The 19,096-nt window shown below is 44.1% G+C and overlaps 1 protein-coding gene across 3 annotated transcripts in view; it reads right to left on the bottom strand.

Moving 5' to 3' along the window:
* FGF12 (fibroblast growth factor 12) overlaps positions 1 to 19,096 on the bottom strand; it is a 231,811-nt gene that overhangs the window by 68,344 nt on the left and 144,371 nt on the right. For all 3 annotated transcript variants that reach the window (XM_075157090.1, XM_075157091.1, XM_075157089.1), the window contains 2 exons: positions 15,055 to 15,165; positions 6,894 to 6,997 (listed from right to left, as the gene is read on the bottom strand). In XM_075157090.1, the coding sequence (XP_075013191.1) occupies positions 6,894 to 6,997; positions 15,055 to 15,165 (215 nt within the window). The remainder of the gene's footprint in view (positions 1 to 6,893; positions 6,998 to 15,054; positions 15,166 to 19,096) is intronic.

Genomic DNA, 19,096 nt, shown 5'->3' with positions numbered 1-19,096 from the left:
TTATGGACAAGACACTTGATAAACAGCATTAAAAACAAGCAAAGCAGGCTGGAGAGTTTGAGGAAAAGCAAAAGGTTAGCCCAGGGAGAAGAGCTCGGTCACTGGCCCCTCCTGCATCCCCCCAGCCAGCAGGATGCAAAGGGAAGGCAATGAAACAGACTTCTGCTGCGACTGCCTCTCCAGAGCAACATCGTGACAGTCAGCTTTTGGTTCCTGTTCGCTGGGATGAGTGATCCACTCACGTGTCATCTCTGCTAACTAGGGGTTTCCCTGCACACTGTCCCATCCTCAGTCTAGACATTTCCTAGAGTTTCCTTCCAAAATCCAACTCAAACATTGTATTGCCATCAACCATTCTGCTTTAACCTCACCATTTCCCCTACAGTGGTTAATTGATCACACACAATGCACGAGAAAAAAAATCGGCAAGCTCTATGCAATGCTACTGCTGCTTAGTACCTGCTCCAAACACTGCATCTGCCTGCTTATCTAAGGTTAGACCTGTACTTTTGGCCTCAAGGAAATCAGCAGAAGGAATGCTGAAAATGGCAGCTACGACTGATTCATCTCTGCAATTTCTACTCTTGCCTTCCTTACAATTTAGAGCAACCCCTCCCTGCTGGTGTTCTACTCTCCTCCCTCTTCCACACTTCAAGGAAATCATGTGGGATCAAAATGCTCAATCAAAATCTAAACATTTTGTTCTGATTTTATTAGGAACGGTAAAGCAATATAAAACACACTGAAGTTCTTTCAAAATGGGAATCTGTAACGTTTCTTTGGGGAAGTGTCAAAATGAGATGAGTCAGCACCACTGGAGCATTTTCCAAAATGAAATTTCAGCAAAAGATCATAATGCATCCCAATACTGACAGACCACTGCTCACAAAAGGGAGCGTCTCATCCCCGCTCCTCCAGCTGGCATTAGGTGGAACACAACACATTCCTAAATACCCTGCACAACCAAGGCTAAGAGAAGGCACTTCTTATTGAAGCATACTTATTCTTTATAATTTGCACTGCTATCATATAAGACAAGGAACAGCTAGCTAGGAAAACAGGATTAGGTCCTGCTGTTACTGATTTTGTCCTCTGAACAGTCTCTTGCTTGAATAGGCAAAAGCTAAGTCTGACCTAACTCATCCCAGACATCGATACAAGGTGCAGAGCAGCACCCTCCCCGCGGGAGCCTCGCCGTAGTGCTGTGCTATGAAGGTTCAGGGAATACAGGTCCCTCAGCAGGATGCCAGATGGGAAGCCTGCCCTAAAAAAAGCCACAGTATTGCACTGTCCCAGCTCTCCTCATCTGACGAGCAGTCCAGGTGGTCCTGCCAAGTGAGGTCATACCCATTTCTGGCTCTTACAGCATCCTAAACAATCCCTGAGCCTGCGTGGGCCAGCACTGGTCCTGCCCGACTTCCACCAGTTGCACACGGGACAGATGAGCTCGCACTGCTGGGGTGAAAGGGAAGCTGGACCATTGAAGAGCTCCTGAGAGCCAAGCAGAGCAATGTGGGTGACAGCACCTCACTGAGGGAAGAGGGACCACTTTGCTATTGATAGCTGTGTTTACAAGTTTCCATGCTACAAGGGTGCATGCCAGGGTGCCCGCCAGAAGCTGTATTTTAGGAACATTCGATGCAAGGCAGGAATCTGCTCCCAGGGGCTGGCTCTCCTCAGCACAGCTTTTTCCCTGAGCATCCATTTCGTTCCCTCCGTATTTATGAATAAGCCAGGGGACAGGAGGAGTTTTACATCTCCCAGTTAATGCCTTCATTCAGCAAGCCCCTTTAAAGAGCCAATGAAGAAGAGTAGATACTCTGGAGGGAAATTAAAAGCACATTACATTAGGCTCCTGCTGTGCTTTGCCTTTGGAGACATTTCTCTCTCTCCACTGACCTGGCTCCCTAATGAGGCATGTAAACTAGGGACCCCCCCCAGCAAGTGCGCTTGCTTGCAAAGTTTGCAAAAGGGAGATGTCCAAGATACCTGCCTGGCCTATCTGTACTTCTGACCAAATCAACTAGCACCACTGGAGGTCAAATAGGAATTAAAGAAATGGCATTGACAGGAGCAGGTTTAACACCCCAAGCCTATTAGGGGGCACAATGCAGCATTATTGACTCCAGCCCCTGACCTTGAAATGATGTAAATAGGAGTGCAGCAACCCTAGAGGAGTTGTAGCAAAATAGTTATAGCATTGCAAGCAGATTAAAAAAATACAGTTAATATACATACTTCCCCAGACACTTGTTTATTATTATGCAAGACTTGTTTATTATGCAAAATGATAGAGCAGAAAAAAAAAGCAGAGAAAAGGAAAATGTTAAGACACACTGAGCTCTTAACATGACTTCGGTTTTTTTCAATGCTGTTTAGATTTTTTTTTTTTATTGTGCATAATCATTGCCTTATTAGCAGGAATCTTTGAAGTGATTCAAGCTCTAATTTCAACATTTCAAACTCACAGGTTTATATTGTAAAACCATCCTGAGCTCTCATAAGCAACCCATTTTTTTCCTCTGCATTCTGCATCTCTGCTAGGGTTTTCTCAGTCTTTCCAATAAATTATGTATCACGATTTGCCATTTCAAAAATAATTAGAACTCTGAGTTAAACAACAAGGAATATCTGAGAGCAGTACATTTTAGAAGAGAAGTGTTATGCACTTGGGGCAAAACCAATCCCAGCTGTAACACCACTGAATTATACATGTCATCCTATTGAGAGCTGCAATTTCAGTGTACTTGGAGTGATTGGGTGGGCCTGTGGAGGCTCTACAGCCCCATGATGAGCATCTGCTCCAGGAGAACGAGGTTTGCCTCTCAGGCACAACATTTCGCAGGTGCTCCCCTCCCCAATGCCCTGACAGTTGTTGCGGCACAGGTAACGGAGAGAAAGCTGGATGCCAAAGAGAGAAACTTCACAGGAAAAGGTTATACAGGAGTAGGAATTAATTTGGTGGTGGAACTATTAACTCCAGACAGAGACAGGAGAGCATGTTCTGTGTCTTCTCCCATTAGGATTAGGCTGTAAACTCATTGGAGCAGGACGTACCTCTTTATTCTGTGTTCCCCTCTCCTCTGCAACAACCAGCCTTTGGTCTCAGCTTCCCAAGGACTAAGACAGTACAAGTACTACCTGCTGCCCTTCATTCATTCTGCATATTTTTACTTCGGCATAAAATGCTAACAGTGGATCCTCAGGAGAGTCATGTCACTCCACAGAACAGGTGCTGATAAAAACCTTCATGCACCATCAGGGAATTTACAGCTGCTCTACATTACAAGAAATCAAATGGGAACACACCAATGACTCTGCAAGCTTACTATGAAGAGAGTGTTTTGCATCCTACTGTCTGCAAAGCCAGGTGCCTCAGACCAAGATCTGATTTTCTTACCTACTAAGCACCTAATTCCCTAGCAGACCTCAGAGGTAGCAATAAGCTAGTCTGGGGGGGGGGGGGGGGGGGGAAATCATTTATAAGTAAACGATGCACAAAAGTCATAAACAGCTGCTTCCCAGGCAAAGAGGCTTTGGCATCTAATGCATTTAGGCCTCTGAAGCTGGCTAAAGATCTATGGTTGGCTTCAACCCAGCAATCCAACCCCATGCTGTCCCTATCCATCCCTAACTGAACAGAAGAGATGAGGAAACTCATTGCTAAAGGTATCAATGTGGCCGAGCACATAGGAGGGAAGGTATCAATGTGGCCGAGCACATAGGAGGGTCTTGCATGTTTCTGCAAAGAGCCTCTCACAAGTTTGGCTTTAGAGAATCCCACTTAGCCCTGCTTTTGTGTTGACTGGCACCAGGAAGACTTTTTCCAAGGGCTGGTTATTCTAAACCCATTCATTCAAGAGCCCATTGGCCCAAACTCAGAAGGAGCTGGCACAAACCAACTCTGAGACCAGGCTGATAATAGTCTCTGGTTTGATCCAGGGCAGAGGATGTCAGCCAAGGTCTCAGCTGACACACACAGATTAAGTATCACCAAAAAACCCACCACCAAACAAAACCAAAACAAACCCACAGTGATGATGTGTTCAGTTACAGCCACAATCTGGGCTCAAGAGGAGGGAAAAAAAAAAAACACACAAAAACCCATTTCCCTGGACAGTTGCATTTTACCTGAAAGCAGTCCTGGGCTTCAGGGTGTTACAAGAAGTCCTAGCAGGGCTAGGCCTGGGACAGACAGCAAGGGAGGCAGCCAACCAGCAGAAAAAGTTCATTTATCAATGGATCTGCATGAGTGAACAATATCTATGGGGAATATTGACCCATTTTTTTCAGAAATCCCTCAGAAAAAGCAAGTGGAAAAAATAGGTACACGCACAACATCAAAGAAAACTGGCCTGAGACAAAGCAAAGCTGTAGTTTAGGGTCTGCTAAGCAAAGGAACAGGGACGATGTGTCCTTTGGTGTGGGCAGCAATCAGGTCCAGGCGGCACAGCCAGGGGCCCTGCTTGCCCCAGAGAAGAACAGCCTGTCAAGTCCTGCCAAAGCAATTCTCCAGCACAGTCTTTGAGACTGACACAGCCATGCCAAATGCTGGCTTGGAGTGGGATCCCGGCCCCACAGAGAAAACTGCAGAATCCAAAAGAGACTGCTTGAACAGGTTGAGCTTTTCTCAGTCTTATCCAGTTCTCTTATAGGACCCTGGTCTCATCCCTTGTCTTTGATGCTATGAGTGACCTGACCCACACTCCCTGCTTCTAACAGGCTTTATCACAAATTTTCTTTTTTCTTGCCTTGGGGTCTGCTCCAAAGCACAGTGAATTCATTGATTTACTGCTGTAAGACAGACACAGAGCCACCAGTCAATACAAAAAGAAATTTGGGTCCAGCAAGCTCCACCTCCCTGGTTTAGAGATGGGCCAGTAGCATCCATTTACTGCAAGCAGAACATTGCATCACGTTCACGAAATGAACAGTTTAACACTCTGATTAGTTCAGACAGAGCTGAATGCCACCAAGCTATGGCATGTAACGTGGTCCACTTCATCAACCACTGGCCATCATGCTGCATCCTTAGCCTTCCCTGATTAACCTTCCTACTTAAGATAGGCACACTTGCTGGGAACAAGCAGGCCTCACTAAACCACCCTCGTTTGAATACATGCATGATCTGGTGCCTTTTAGGAAACTTCATGTGACTAGCAGAGGTGTTTCCTGGACACGTCGTATTCCTGCTGTCCACCATCTCTTGGTATGTCCCTCCCACCCTCTGCATTGTGTCACTATTGCTAGCAAGAGATCCTTTTCCTCTGCATCGTCTCTAATCTCTCAGCTGTTAAACATCATGTTTCCAACTCTCCATTTCTTTTGCCTGAGCCCCACACCTTCCCCTCCCTTGCACTATTTGTTCAGAAAAATGCTACCCTTCATTGCTCCAAGACGACCCACCCAGGCTGGATGTGGCTCTGTGACACATGCTGCTTTCCTGCAGTCCTCATTACGGGGCACCAGTGGTACGAGGAGTCCCTATGCCAGGCCAGGACCCCTTTATGCCCAGTGCTGCACAAACGCAGGGCAAAACATCAGTCCTGACTCCCCGACTATGTGCCTAAATGGAAACACGCACGATAATGCAGTACCACACCATGCTTGGTATTACCTTTAGGACTCCGATAGCTTTACAAAAAGAAGAGGTTTTCATTGTTAGTAAACCGATGTAATTTATTTAGAAGCAGTCATTTATGTTTACTGGGCTATGAAAGAACAGGAAGCGTCTGGCATCCACAGAGATCCAGATTGATCTCTGTCTCTTCTTGACAAGCAGCCAGTTTTGAGACCTCTTTCGCCAGGCATATTAACACATCCACTTGCAGTTTTCTACCCTGAGCCACTGGGGAGACAGAGCTTTGTTGCCTCCCAAAGGAAAGGGGGAAATCCCAACCATGTGAGCACTTTAAAACTGACCAGGAATGAAGATGGATTGTAAGAGTTAGGAAACATTGTGTAGGAGCAACTCGGACTGTTGTCCTTTCAGTGGTCCTATCTCCAATCTCACGTACACTTTTAAAGCAAAGTAAATGCCTAGACAAGAGCAGAATCACTGCACTGTAAATTTACACAAAGGCAGATGAGATTAGAATATCAGCTATGCACTTTAAAGATATCATAGCTACAGAAATGAGAAGTGTATTATTAACTATCACTTTTTACTATGTAGAACTAGAGCAAAGTTATTTGAAGCATAAAAAATTCTGGCAAAGGGCTGCCATATTTAATAAATCACTGAATCAATTATTCACTGTGAAAATCAATTACTTACTTCAAATGAAAATCTTATGAATAACCTCATGCCCTTTCATGCCATCTAAGAAAGTTATAGGGGAATTAGTCAGTAAAAAATGCCTCACTTATCTTTTATGTGCATTAGAAAGACCACACAAATACAGGGAAATTCTGCTCCGCTGAAGCACTCCACCAACAGAATAGTCCAGAACCATTTTAATGAAGTCAGTGTATTGCTGTGGATTTACACTGCAGTCAAAAGCAGAGTATGACCCATTGGGGCACCACCTACGATCAGTTATCCAGGCACAATTCAGAAGCAATTCCATTCAGTCCATGCCATTTCACAAATGTGAAACTGGAATATAACCAGCCAACCACACAACCTCATCTACAACATGACCTACATTAAGTAACTACTCAAAGGAACACAAAGTGTATCTTCACGAGTCAGGAAATATTGCCACGAATCTCCGTGGAGACACTTTAAAGTGAATATTGCATGGCCTTGCAGCAGCTTCCCCTGTTCCTGCATTTAAAGGTTTGCTGATACGTGACCATTTTCAGAAAAAGCCGCAAGTCCCAATGCAGTCTCCTCCCTCCCGCCTACAAAACCAAGCCACTCCAGGACCCCAACAGTGCCAAGTACTTACTGAGCTGTAGAGATATCCCTCAGCGTTCATGGCAACATACAGACCTGCCTTCACCCCTTGAATTGCCACCACACGAAGACCCACAGGAATTAGATTGAAAAGGGCTGCGGAAGGAAAAGGAAAGCAAAGGTTATGGAAACATCACCCTGTGTGGCTGCTGCTGCTTTTTGTCCCAGGGCCAGCCCACCCCACACCTGACTCTTAACAAAAGATACTGAACTAGAATCAAAAGTCCTGCTTCCAGCTACAGGAAAGGTCTGCAGCCGTGGGGCCAGCGTTGAAATCAAGTTTTTAAAAGTATTGAATTTGGCTGCCTCCCAGAAGCCTTAACACACCCATCAGTCTGTCTGATCGCTGCCTTTGCAATGCCAAGGGCTCATACGTGCACTCAAGCTAGCGCATCTCAACAGCTTTCCATGGGCCAGCTGAGCTGTGGTAACTGCACATGTACACGTTTTTGCCCGTAGCAAACACAACAACACAACTTAGTTTAGTTCCCCCGAAACAGATTTCAGCCTAGTCACGCTTTCTTGCATTTGCCATATGCTAAAAGAGTACACAGACCATGGCCAGAAGGATGCAAATTAACTTGACTGTGTGTCTGCCCCTGTGATCCCTGCTGTCAAGGGAATGAAGAAACTCAGGAAGAGATACTGCTCCACTCCAGGCCCAGAGCACTGCTCCTCATTCAGAAGCAGCACTAGACAGGACGGAAGAGGGTGAGATCTTTCAATACTCAATTTTACTGCAATCTTATTGATTAAAGCATTGCAACCGCTTCCTCCCAATTACTTTATTGTTTGATTCCAAGTAGACCCTGTATCTCATTGAAAGACCCTTCCTGTGAGCACACCCATTAATGTACAGTCAGGCTTTTGCTACATTTCTAACAGAATGAGCCCAAAGAGGAGAGGACTGTCACTGTTGACAGACTGAGCACTGAGGCATTAGCATGGCTTTGTTTCCACCGAGATTTATAAGACAAGAGTACTCAGGTGTTGTAGGACCCCTTGTGCTCCAGCTTACAAAAAGCTAACTAGACCCTGTCCCAGGGAGCTCAGGCTATGGGAAGATGAGCAGAAACAGGGTTGAGCAGAAACGTGAGCACAAACACAACGGAAATATTTCACACAAGGTCTCTTCCCGCACAACTGCCCTGAAACAAGAGTATTTTTTCTGGTTCCCTAGTCATGAGGTCAGACTGCCCCTTCCACATTCATGAAGCATTTATTATGGCTTTTTAACACAATTACTTATTTGCAAAAGCCTGCTTAAAACTTCTCAAGAGCTTTGGGGTGTTCAAGTTAGCCCAGGGGAGACCTGTTAACGGGCAGAGTGCAGAGGAAAGACTGAGTGACAGAGCATGCAGTGAAGCATTCCCATTTTCCAGCTGACCGTTAAGGACATCATCCTCTAGCCGATTCATTTTATAGACCATTTATGAGGTTTTATGCCTGACACATCACATTGGAGCAAGCACAGCACAAAGGGGTCTTCACATTATGGTTGTAGAAGAAACAGTCCTCCTTCCCACTGTGCCATCTCCCAGCCTCTCCTTCCCTGGGAGATGGACCACTGCTGATTTAACATTAGCCCTGGAGGATAAAGCCGGTTTTGCTGAAATGGCCTATTCAAAATGCCATAGCTCCTCAGGCCAGGCTAGTGGTATAACAGGAGGGAATAGAGTCAACATCAACCCACCATCCTGAGGAGACTTGTTACATGTGCACATGCCAGGTAATGCATGGATTTAACTCAACCACAAGATGCTTCCCAAGAACCTCCCCATGTACAGCCTGTGAATTATTACAGAGAGGAAGAGACAGAAGTGTGTTTCAATTCCTTTCCAAAGAAAAAAAAAATTTATAGCCAACATGGAAAGAAAGGAGGGGGAAAAAAAAAACAGAACTGAAACTGTGGCTTGATTCTTTCCTTGCAGCTAGTGGTTCAGACTAGAGAGCCTGAACCAAAGTCCCAGGAGTCGCGCAATTTCTAAGAGAAAAAGCAGAGCCCAAAGGGTGTGTGAAATGTCATGGGAAACCGGTTACGTTCAACCTGAGCTCCTGGTGGATTTGGTTAAAGGTCAGAGGTGGATACCTTTTCAGAAGTAAAACCTGAAAAAAGCACAGGAGACAGAAAACCACTTTGCTCAAGATATCTAACAGGTGCCCTGGCTGAGCTGGTTTCACCGAAAAGAGATTCATGAATCCCATTTGTAAATGAATGCCCTTCTTTCTCACTCAATTCCCAAGGAAGGCTGGATGACTCCCCTTGGTGAGATGCCTAAAGGCACCCCGAGTTTGGTGAAAAGAAACCTACCCCCAGCCCCTTTTCAAGCCTTTATGCACCCTATTCAGTAATATATCAGAGTGTGTGCTGAACTCCCACCAAAGCCAGTGCCTGTATCTAAGTGATCCAGTGGGAGGACGTCAATAGATGTATACGGCAAATGAAGTCCAGCCTGGGTATCGGTTTGTGAACAACACAAACATCTTTTTGAGTCAAAGATGGTGCTACTCTGATACTGTCTCCAGATGAAACACACACATCCCAATGTAGCTACTCAGCATTAAAGACCTGCGTTATAGCGCAGTTCTACTGTTTAAAAGCTCACTAGCCAAAGCAAGCTTATATTTCTATCACTTTCTCACTACCATGAAGGTCTAAAACCCTCTGCAATTAACAAGTCTATTTATAAGCAATTCCCCTTCCCTAATTTTTCCCCCCACTGAAAAATGGAGCATATTACTGCTAATAATGAAACAGAATGGGAATCATCATTCATTCCCTACAGCCAATTTGTCTTGCATAGACCATTCAAAGCATTCATTAGGCAGCAAGGTGATAATACGTAGAATTAGCGGGTGAGAAGTTCCAGCTGGAAGCACCCACGTGTCTCCAAATCTCTCTTTCCACCTATACATGCTAAGAGAGCACAGGAACAACCCTGTTGTCCTCTGTGCTACAGTAGCAAGACCGGTGTGGGTTCCCAAACTCCCTGGGACCCTGCTGCAGACCACGGTAGCAACACCCACAGTCATGGCTTTTAGGCATGGCAGAGCATCTCCTGCAACACACTGCAGAGCAGGGGAGCAAGCAGGCAGGCAAGCAGGAGGACGTGCATCTGACATAGGTAACTGACAGCCAAAGACATTTTAGGAAGCAAATGTCTTCCTCTACTAAAAAAGTGGTTTGGGTCGATCAAAACTTTGTAAATTCTCAGAGCTGTTCTGCACTTAAATCTAGAAATATCTTTGAAGAAGTTCAAGCCTTTTGTTATCATGTTTCCAAATGAATATTTCATCTTGTTTTGGAACAGATTTCGAAGTTTTATTGGAAGAATGTAAAAAAGTGTGGGGGGGAAACCCTCAACCAACCTCAAAAGCAAGATGTCTCATTTTTTGTCAGGGAAAAAAAAACCTGGTTAACGTGAAACAGCAGATTTAGAGATGGGGAAGAGGACTAGCTGTGGTAGAGTAGGACTAGCCACAGGGTGTCCTAATGTGAAAAAGAGAAAATTTAACAAATGCTTTTAAAACTCTTTCTCCACTGCAAATGGTAAATTTTCTATGCCATCTGCAACTGCATGGAACGGGCATGCTCTTTTAATTTACAAGCAGAAAAGAAAAAAAAAATTAAGACATTGAATATTTCTGCGTATTTTCTTTCATTACATTTTACCATTTTCAACTATCAGTAAATTTACACCTGACCCTGCTTATTGATGATACTACTTTTAGCATGCTCCAGTCCTAAACCCTTTGGCCATGAGTACGTTGTTCCTTGTACCGTTATGGCGGTTTATCAGCTGCATAACATGTTTTTAAAATCTGAACGCACACTTAGCTATAAGTCTGGGCTAACTTATTTACAGAAATGGAAGAGTAAAGCGAGACATGCCATATAGAAGATGTGGTCCATACACTCAGCTGATTTAAACAGTAGTAAGTCAGAGGAGCTAAACTAATTTATACCAGGTGATGTGTTGTGGAGCAGGACATTTTTGCTGCACATAAGAAATAACTAATGGAGGATACCATAGGCAACAGCAGTCTTGGTGCACCATGAGATGAGGAAGTTTAAGATCCTGAGGGGAGTGAGGAAAGCTGCTAAGATGATCAAGAGACTGTGATGCAACATATATGAGAGAAGAAACTGAGGGAACTGGGTTTGCTTAGCTCAAAGAAGGGAAAGCCAGAGACCGAGTCTTCTCAGGGGAACACAATGAAAGGACAAGAGGCACCAGACAAAAGCCTCAGAAAAATTATGACTGGATATAAAGAAAATTCTCCACAATGAGAACAGCACAGCACTGGAACCAGAGAGGTTATGAAGATATGGAATAGCCAACTCCTGGCGACATTTGAAACAACTAGACAAGGCTCTGTGCAGCTGAAGACAATCCAGCTCCAAGTTGGATGCTGGACTGGAGACCTCCAGAGGCTTCCCCGGTCTTATCTTTTTATGTCTCTTTCTATTGCTGGAAAGCCCCAAACAATATCCTAGATATGCTGGGCTGTTTCCACCTGATAGTACAGTTGACCTATCCTTTATGTACTGTCCATTTGCTGAAGCTTTTCAGATGTCCAGCAGGATTACGCTGGCAAATGAAGTCCAGTTGCTCTCATGAAGAAGGGGCATTACCCTGCTCAGCCCAAGAAAGAGCAATAATGATGCAAGCACTGACAGCAACAGTCAGCCCTGAAAGACCATTTGAGATCACCAGAACTGGAAGGAAAAGATACTGCCCCAAATTCAAGTTCATATATAACATTACTAAGAACACAAACAATGGCCTCGTACACCATGAAACCGTGCTCCGATTAAAACAAAATTCTTCATACATCCCAATGCAAGTAAGCAGAAAATCTGTCTTCTTGCTTACATTAAGATGGCATGCCTTTAACTGCATGGTATAAGGAACAGATGTCCCAAGCGCTGTTTTGCGGGAAGCTGGCTGGATGCCCATTCAAATGCCATTAGAACTTGGCTTCTGGGTTTTTTTTTTTCTTTTTCTTTAAGTGAGAGGAGGAGGAAAATAAATGCCATCAGCCTCCCAAGAACACACATAAAACGGGCACCAGATAATTAATTTAAAAATTGCTTAAATATTAGCAGTTCCTCTTATATAAATAACTGGATTTTTATTAGAACTTTTAATTGCATCAGATGTATCTGAGGGACATGTCGTGCCTCATTTTAAACGTTTATTTTGCCAGAGTAAACCAACCTAATGTATTCCATGAAAATTAAGCTTCCTTTCATAATGCTAATTTGAATAATCAGTGCGGGGCTACAGAATGCAGAGCCAATGTATGGAACATGGTGTTCACTGTGTATTGAACTGTGCTAAGATGGCTTCTGCATGGAGAATAGACAGTCATCCAGAGTGGGAAGGATTCTGCTGTGGCCATCAAGACTACCCTTCTCTGCCAGTGGATGTGAGTTAACCAACCCTTCTCCAGGGATAGGGAAATATTATTTATATAGTTTTTGATGAGTTTTGCCCTTGCACAGAAATACTGCACATACTGCTGACTGGCTGGTCAGGCATCTTCTGGAGAAATATTTTAAAACAGAAAATATCAGTGAAATAAATCTGTAAGCTGTTCACTTAGACAAGTGAATTTTGACTTTTCTGATCAAAAATTGAGATGTTTGGAGGAATAGAAAAGGAAAAAATAGTCAGTGTGCTTTATTTTGGCATTGCCAAAGTGAAAAATGTGATTTTGTTTTGAAGCTATAACTGGAAGTTTCATATAATATAAAATGTTGACTCAAACTGAAGATTTATAAAAGACAGTCTGTGGTAAAAAGTTAAACAAAACTGAATAGTGCACATTCTTCATTTTATTTTCAGGAGCCAAATATTATCAGGTTGGATTTTTTCTCTTTTGATACCCCCTGCAATCAGGGGGTGGGGAATTCTTTGGCTTCTATCTTCTCTCAAAAACTTCACTAAACTTTCCAACATAGCCCATGACTTTGAGCAAGGGGCTTGGCACACTTCAACTAGATGCCTCCTGTCCCACCAAGCTGCCAAGGCAGGGCTGCCATCTCACCACATAAATTTACGCTCTAGAAATGCCCTTCAGCCCATCTATTTCCAATTAAGACGACTGGGTGGAAGTGGCTCACAAGGACTCCGCACCTTGCCAAACTGATCTCCAACACTTCCAATGGGATACTTAAACAAGCTGTTTGGGCGACTGGGGCCCCACCTCAGTCACAGGGACTGAGGAGGTTCCCCTGCACCCACCGAGGTGCATCCAGCAGCAGCTTCCCTCGTCTCCCCTGCCAGCCTGAAATATTGCAGAACTGCTCGTACATTTTATTCTCCTCTGCTGTTTACCTAAATTCATCTCTGCTTCCATTTAAGCCCATTACTTTGTTGTTCAGTCCTCACTGATAAATGAGGGTAATGAATTCCTGTCATCTCTAGCAGCTCTTCCCATGTCGTTGACAAATAGGCCTCCAATGGGATTTTCTGCAGATTGAACACACCCTATGTCTTCTTTCTTGAAGAAAAAACAGCTAATACAACCCAACACTGGGTCATTACTCACCCACTAAAGCCCACTGAACTCATCACGTGTTGGTGTCTGCCTGAGAAAATCACAAGGCCAGATTCTTCTTATAGGAAAAGACCTGCTCAGTCTCTCATGGAGTAAAAGTGTGTATGGGGAGGGCCACAGGTTCTCCTGCTCCAATGTAAATTAGAAGTTGTGTCATTGCAATTTGTGGTATTTCATTTGTTCAACACCAGCATATGAAAAAGGGGACTAAAACCTGACACTTGCATCTGCTACAGGCCAAGTTTCTGGTGAATGCAGCCTCTTTGGTCATTTCACAAGGGCTTTGCCAGCCTCCCACAATTTTAGTTGCCATCTTCTCAAAGCTCCTCTTGTGCACAGTCCTGAGCTGGCTGCAGCAGAGCAGCCCCATCACACACAACGTTCCCACCACAGCACTCTGCCAGCTTCTTGGGGTTGGGGCAAGCACCACGGATGTGGGTCTGCAGCCACCTTGCACCCTTGTCCAAGCGCACCTTCACAGGACAACGTCCATGCCCTGCTACGTGCGCTGCACCACTGCAGACACCTCTCACCTGCAGCCTAGGCCCTGCCTTCCTGAAGGAACAATGCCTTCGATCCAGCTAGGAGCTCTTGGAGTTAGAACAAGATTTGTCCCCAAATTCAGTAGGTTCCACCTTTCACAAAGTACATGAAGTTTGCTTCCATCAATCCTACCATACGGATCAACTTCTGTTCATCTCTAGTAATGACTGGGAAGATACCTTCCATGCTGGACAGGCTAGATATGATGTCCCTCCAGCAGCAGCACAGGGAGCTTCAAGCCAGCATAGCATGACCCAAATTAAGACTTGAGTCCTAATCTGTTGATGCAGTTTGTGGCATCAAGGATCTGAGCTTATTACTGCCCTCTCAGAAGCATCAATCTGAGGCATATGAAACAAAGAGATGCTGTAGAAAATATCCTGCACCTTTTTTAACCTTTTGAGGAGCTTTGGTATTCTATTTTGCAAAAGAAATATTGGCTACTGTTTTGCATTTGTTATGCTCCTGCACATGAGCATCATTTTTAAACCTACATGGCTCTGCTGCACTTTGCACATGAACCCAACCTCTTTGAACAGGATTTTGGATGATGACCTCCTTTGGAAAGGTCATTTGATACCCTCAGCCTTGACACTAGCCTCAAACCACTAGACTTTAGTGAACAGCTGGTTTTCTCCAAGCCTGGAAATTCCTTATGCTTGCTGAATTTTTCAGGATGAAATAGTGAAAACAATTTTCTCCTCTTCTCCTTGGAGAGAGAATTCCCCGTATCCTTTACCCACATGGCATGTGTATAAATATAATCTCCTTTCTCTTCTGGCAGCAATTCAAATCATGGGTTTTATTCTCCACCCCACCCAGATGGCTGTTACAGAATCAGGGCGGGAGGGAAGAAGATCGGAGAGGAAACATATGAAATTGTACAGGCAAGATTTAAAGGGGAAGGATAGATAGGAAAAATGTGCAGAAAACAGCTGGCTTCTTCCTAATTTGATCTTTTCAAAAATAAGCTGTGCAAGTGAGACCCACTAGGTGATGTATTTGATTGTAATTGGATTGCAAAACAGGCTAATTTTTCTTACTGTAGTCACTGTTTTCGTCCTTGGTCCCATCAATTGTACCATCTGGGTGCATCTGCAGGAAGTATTCCTGCTGGCTGAATAACCTTGTCACAATTCCTTTCAGCTGGGGTTCTGCAAAGAAATAATAATTATTATTAGATACACCAAACATGCAGCAAGTAGCAAGAGACCCAATTTGCTTGGCCCCCATTAAGCCCTGAGTAAATGTAGAAGTGCTTGGCAGCTAAGACAGCTTTCTGCGATACCTTTCAAGCGTGGTTGTAAAATATTCATAGATACATAGACGTACAGGCGAATAAAATGGAGATCAGATGAGCAGGTAAAATGCAATGCATAGTTGGTGCAGCAGAAAGTAACAGATTTATGGAACATCACTTAGCTGAAAGTTACCTACCAAATGAAAGTCTTTAGACAGCTATGTATTCTAAATATGCCACTCATTCAGAAGAATATTTGCTAGCAGTGTTGCAAAAAATTTGCTTATTGTTTCTTATGCTGCCTGTGAAGCCAACTACCTTGCTTTCTGTATGGTTGATTCACTATTGTGCAGTTCTAGTTTTATGCCAATGAAAATCTGTTTAAATCAATGGTATTATAGTGGTGTAAAACCAAAGTAACCGAGTGCTGAATCAGGCTGCAAGAGTCCAACTGTGTGGGACTCGGCAAGCAAAAATCCTGAAAGGAACAGATGCAAGACACCTCCAAAAATGACCTCTGAAGCATTTATGGGCACCTTAAAACGCCTCTGTTTTAAAATCCCTCATGTTTCTCGCTCCCAAAACACATGCCACATACTCTGGTAGATGAGAATCACTCTTTGCCTCTAGCAGGGTCCTTTCCCAGCCCCTGTACATCGTGAACCAGCCATGGACTGGCTAGAGGCTTCCCTATTGCCTCGGCAACACTTTATACCTGTGCTGAAGAGGAGAAGGAAAATACGAACAAAGCAGAAACAATTTGAACTCACACGACAGAGGTCTGCAGCATTACTGCCTGCCTCCCTGCTGTCCAACCGACCAAACACAAATTAAGCGGTCAAAAATAAATTCAATTTTAATCAAGCAAGTCTTAAAATTTGTCACAGGCATCGCTTCTAGAAAGCAAGCTAGCTGGCTACACGTGAACAGACACACTAGCTGGATGGCAGAGATCTTCCTTAGGTGACAGGAGCTTTTAGTTTTATGTGACCACACCAAAAGTAACTAAGACCTAGTTATTGCTGGCCCAATAGACATGAAAAAATCCAGCGTAGCGTACTAAAATTTCATCAGCCTCCCATCTTTCGTGCCTTTAGTGAGGCTGTTTAATAAGCCACAGTCGTTATATAACTCCGGTCACGTTGTGCGTTAAGTGTTTCCATTAGGAGCCCTCGTCTCTAACGATTTTGCACCGCGCTGTACAATTCCCTGTGAGGATGGCACCCTCAGCCCGCGCTCCTGACAGGCAGGGACCTTGGATGCAGACAGGTTGCAGGTGCAAAGGATTCCAGCTTCGGCAACCCCTCGACCAGCCAGGGGAGAGTCAGGTACTATTTCATAGCTACAAAAGCTGCTGAATAAATCAGTATCAGCTGGTTTCTATGCTGCCTTAAAAAAGTGATTTCATAGCAACCAAAGTGTTGTAGACTGCAGGCAGGCTTTCTCCCAGCAAGACAACTCCAGGACAGTAAATAAGTACAATTGTACTAGCCATCTACTAAGAGCTAACATCAGTCAACCCAGTATGTCAAATTGAGACTTAGATTGAGCTAAGTGTTTTGCTTTCTTCTTACCAAAATGAAATATCTGTTTTGTTGAACACAGAAGCTTGATTTAACTTGCTTTTCTAACAAGCACATCAAAGCTAGAGGAAATGAAAAGCTGTATTCTCAGGCACAGATGACTGCACCACCCTCCTCAAGCCTGTCCCCTTCCTCCCTTTTATCTAATACCACAATAGTAAAGGCACTAATAGGCACTCTCTGATATGACAAACCTACATTTGAATCCCTGAATGAGTCTTAGCCTCGTTTTTACTCTCTGGTTAAATTTTAATGTTTAAGTACTTTGCACAAAATGGAAGAGCTCCCAGCAGGAGAGATTTAGAAGATGCTCCTGCAGCCTGAGGCTTTCTGTGTGGTGGGGAAGGGGGGAGATCTTGTCTTAAAGCTCCTCAAGGATAAGAGTAGTGGAGATAAGTGGAGATAAAAAACAAGCCTGACTTTTTCCCGTTTCTTGGGAAGATGATTTGGCTACAGGATAGAATGCCCTTTCCTTCTTTTCAGGGTGCAAACTATACTTCAGTCATGCAAATGATTTTGGAAGGACATGAAAACCTCTCCTAATTTTACTAAATAGCCTATTGAGTGAAATATAGAGCAAATCTGCTCATCATTAGTAGCTTCATGTCATTTTTAGAGTTTAGCCAAACAGCACCAAAGATCCCCTGAGGTCCCCCTGCATCTATGCTACAGATGCAAATGCTGCTGCACCAGAAGGCTAAGTGTCACCACAGTAAACACAGGGTAAAGCCCCAGCACCCCTTTTTGTTACTGATCTAACAAACACACAGTCAGGTCTGATTCAAGCTTTAACAACTGCTCTTTTCATAATCCCAAGCTTTTCTGAGTCAATGCCTGCCTTGGGACAGGTTGAAGGAAAAATCTTATTTTACATGTGCTTTTTCTTCTGACCTCACCTGGTTTTGCTGAAGTTTGAGGCTCACACCCAAACTCAAAATAAAACTCAAGGGGAGTGAAGCAGAGAGCTCTAAGCCATACATAAAACCACCATGTTCCTCCTGGCCCTAACACGGTCTGACAGCAGCAGTGTTCCCGTCTCTCCGCACTGCACAGATCCTTTTCTGCATGAGCACCCCTGCTCCCCAGATTCATTTAGGAAGCAGCACCACAAATGAACGCCTTTTCCAGACACCAAAAAATCAGAAAGCACTTTGGAGACATACAGATCTCTCCTTCCTTGGTTTCTGTATTTCCTTGGGTGTCTTTCTACGGGGGAGAAGTGCTGGTGAGCAGCTGCACCTTTGGGTGCCTACCTCAACTAAATACAAAAGCAGCATAGAGACATGCGCAGCCAGCACCAAGTTCCCTCCTCTAACACAGAGCACAGCCCAGGAGGGTTAAGGAGTTGTCTCAGCAATAGTTGATTTATCTCACCTGGTACAGCCATGCCTACACCTGAACTGGGCTCCCTTTGCATCCCAAAAATCAACAGGCAAGCCAGGCCAGGCCCATAGGGTCTTGAAGCCACCTGTATCTCTCCACTGATTGTAGAGGGACCAGCTCGAACAGAAACATCTACACCAGTGACAACAGCTGGCAGAAGAGCTGCTTCCTACCAGGGAATCTCCTGTCTCATGTCTGGGCATAAAGTGAGATAGTGGGATTTGTCATTCATATAGCAAACAATGTGGCTGGGAGGCCTACAGACAAAATTTGAAGTGAAGGCAGCTTCCAACAAGGAACACGGATTTACCCAGCTTTCTCCCCAAAACTCACTACAGAGTTATTACCTGAAGAGGGAACTGTATAATCACAGGACAGGACTTTTCCTGCTAGCCCAGAGGCAAAACTCTGCACATGACTTTTAAGAGACTCCCTACTTTTGTTGTATCATGTATTTTAACATCACTTCTTTCCACCTACAAAGCAATTTTATCACAGTCTTCCAGCATTGCTATCCCTCATGCTGCAGCAATCATGCTGAAAACCTCAGTTTGTAGAAAAATCTCAAAACCAGCGGGTCTCCTTGTCAATTAAGGATGGTGGGACACCCTGATAAGTCAGAACAGAAGGCAGAAAGACAATGAAATAGACTGAGAACTTTTCACAGTTTTGCAATAAAAAAAGGAAGAGAAACCCTTCCCAGCAGGCAATATTCCCAGTGCTTATTGGAGCACTGGGGGGAAAAAAATTAAAATAAAACCTCACAACCTTGATACTTTTATTTGTCTAAGTTCCTTCAATGATACTGCTCCAGGCTATAACCAGCAAGAGAAAGAAGCAAACCATAACAAAGAAAAAAAAAATGCAGCGCAGATAAGC

This window comes from Calonectris borealis, chromosome 9 (genome assembly GCF_964195595.1).
Source record: "Calonectris borealis chromosome 9, bCalBor7.hap1.2, whole genome shotgun sequence".
NCBI lineage: Eukaryota > Metazoa > Chordata > Aves > Procellariiformes > Procellariidae > Calonectris > Calonectris borealis.
The sequence above is the reverse complement of the archived record's forward strand: the minus strand, read 5'-3'. Positions and strand labels throughout refer to the sequence as shown.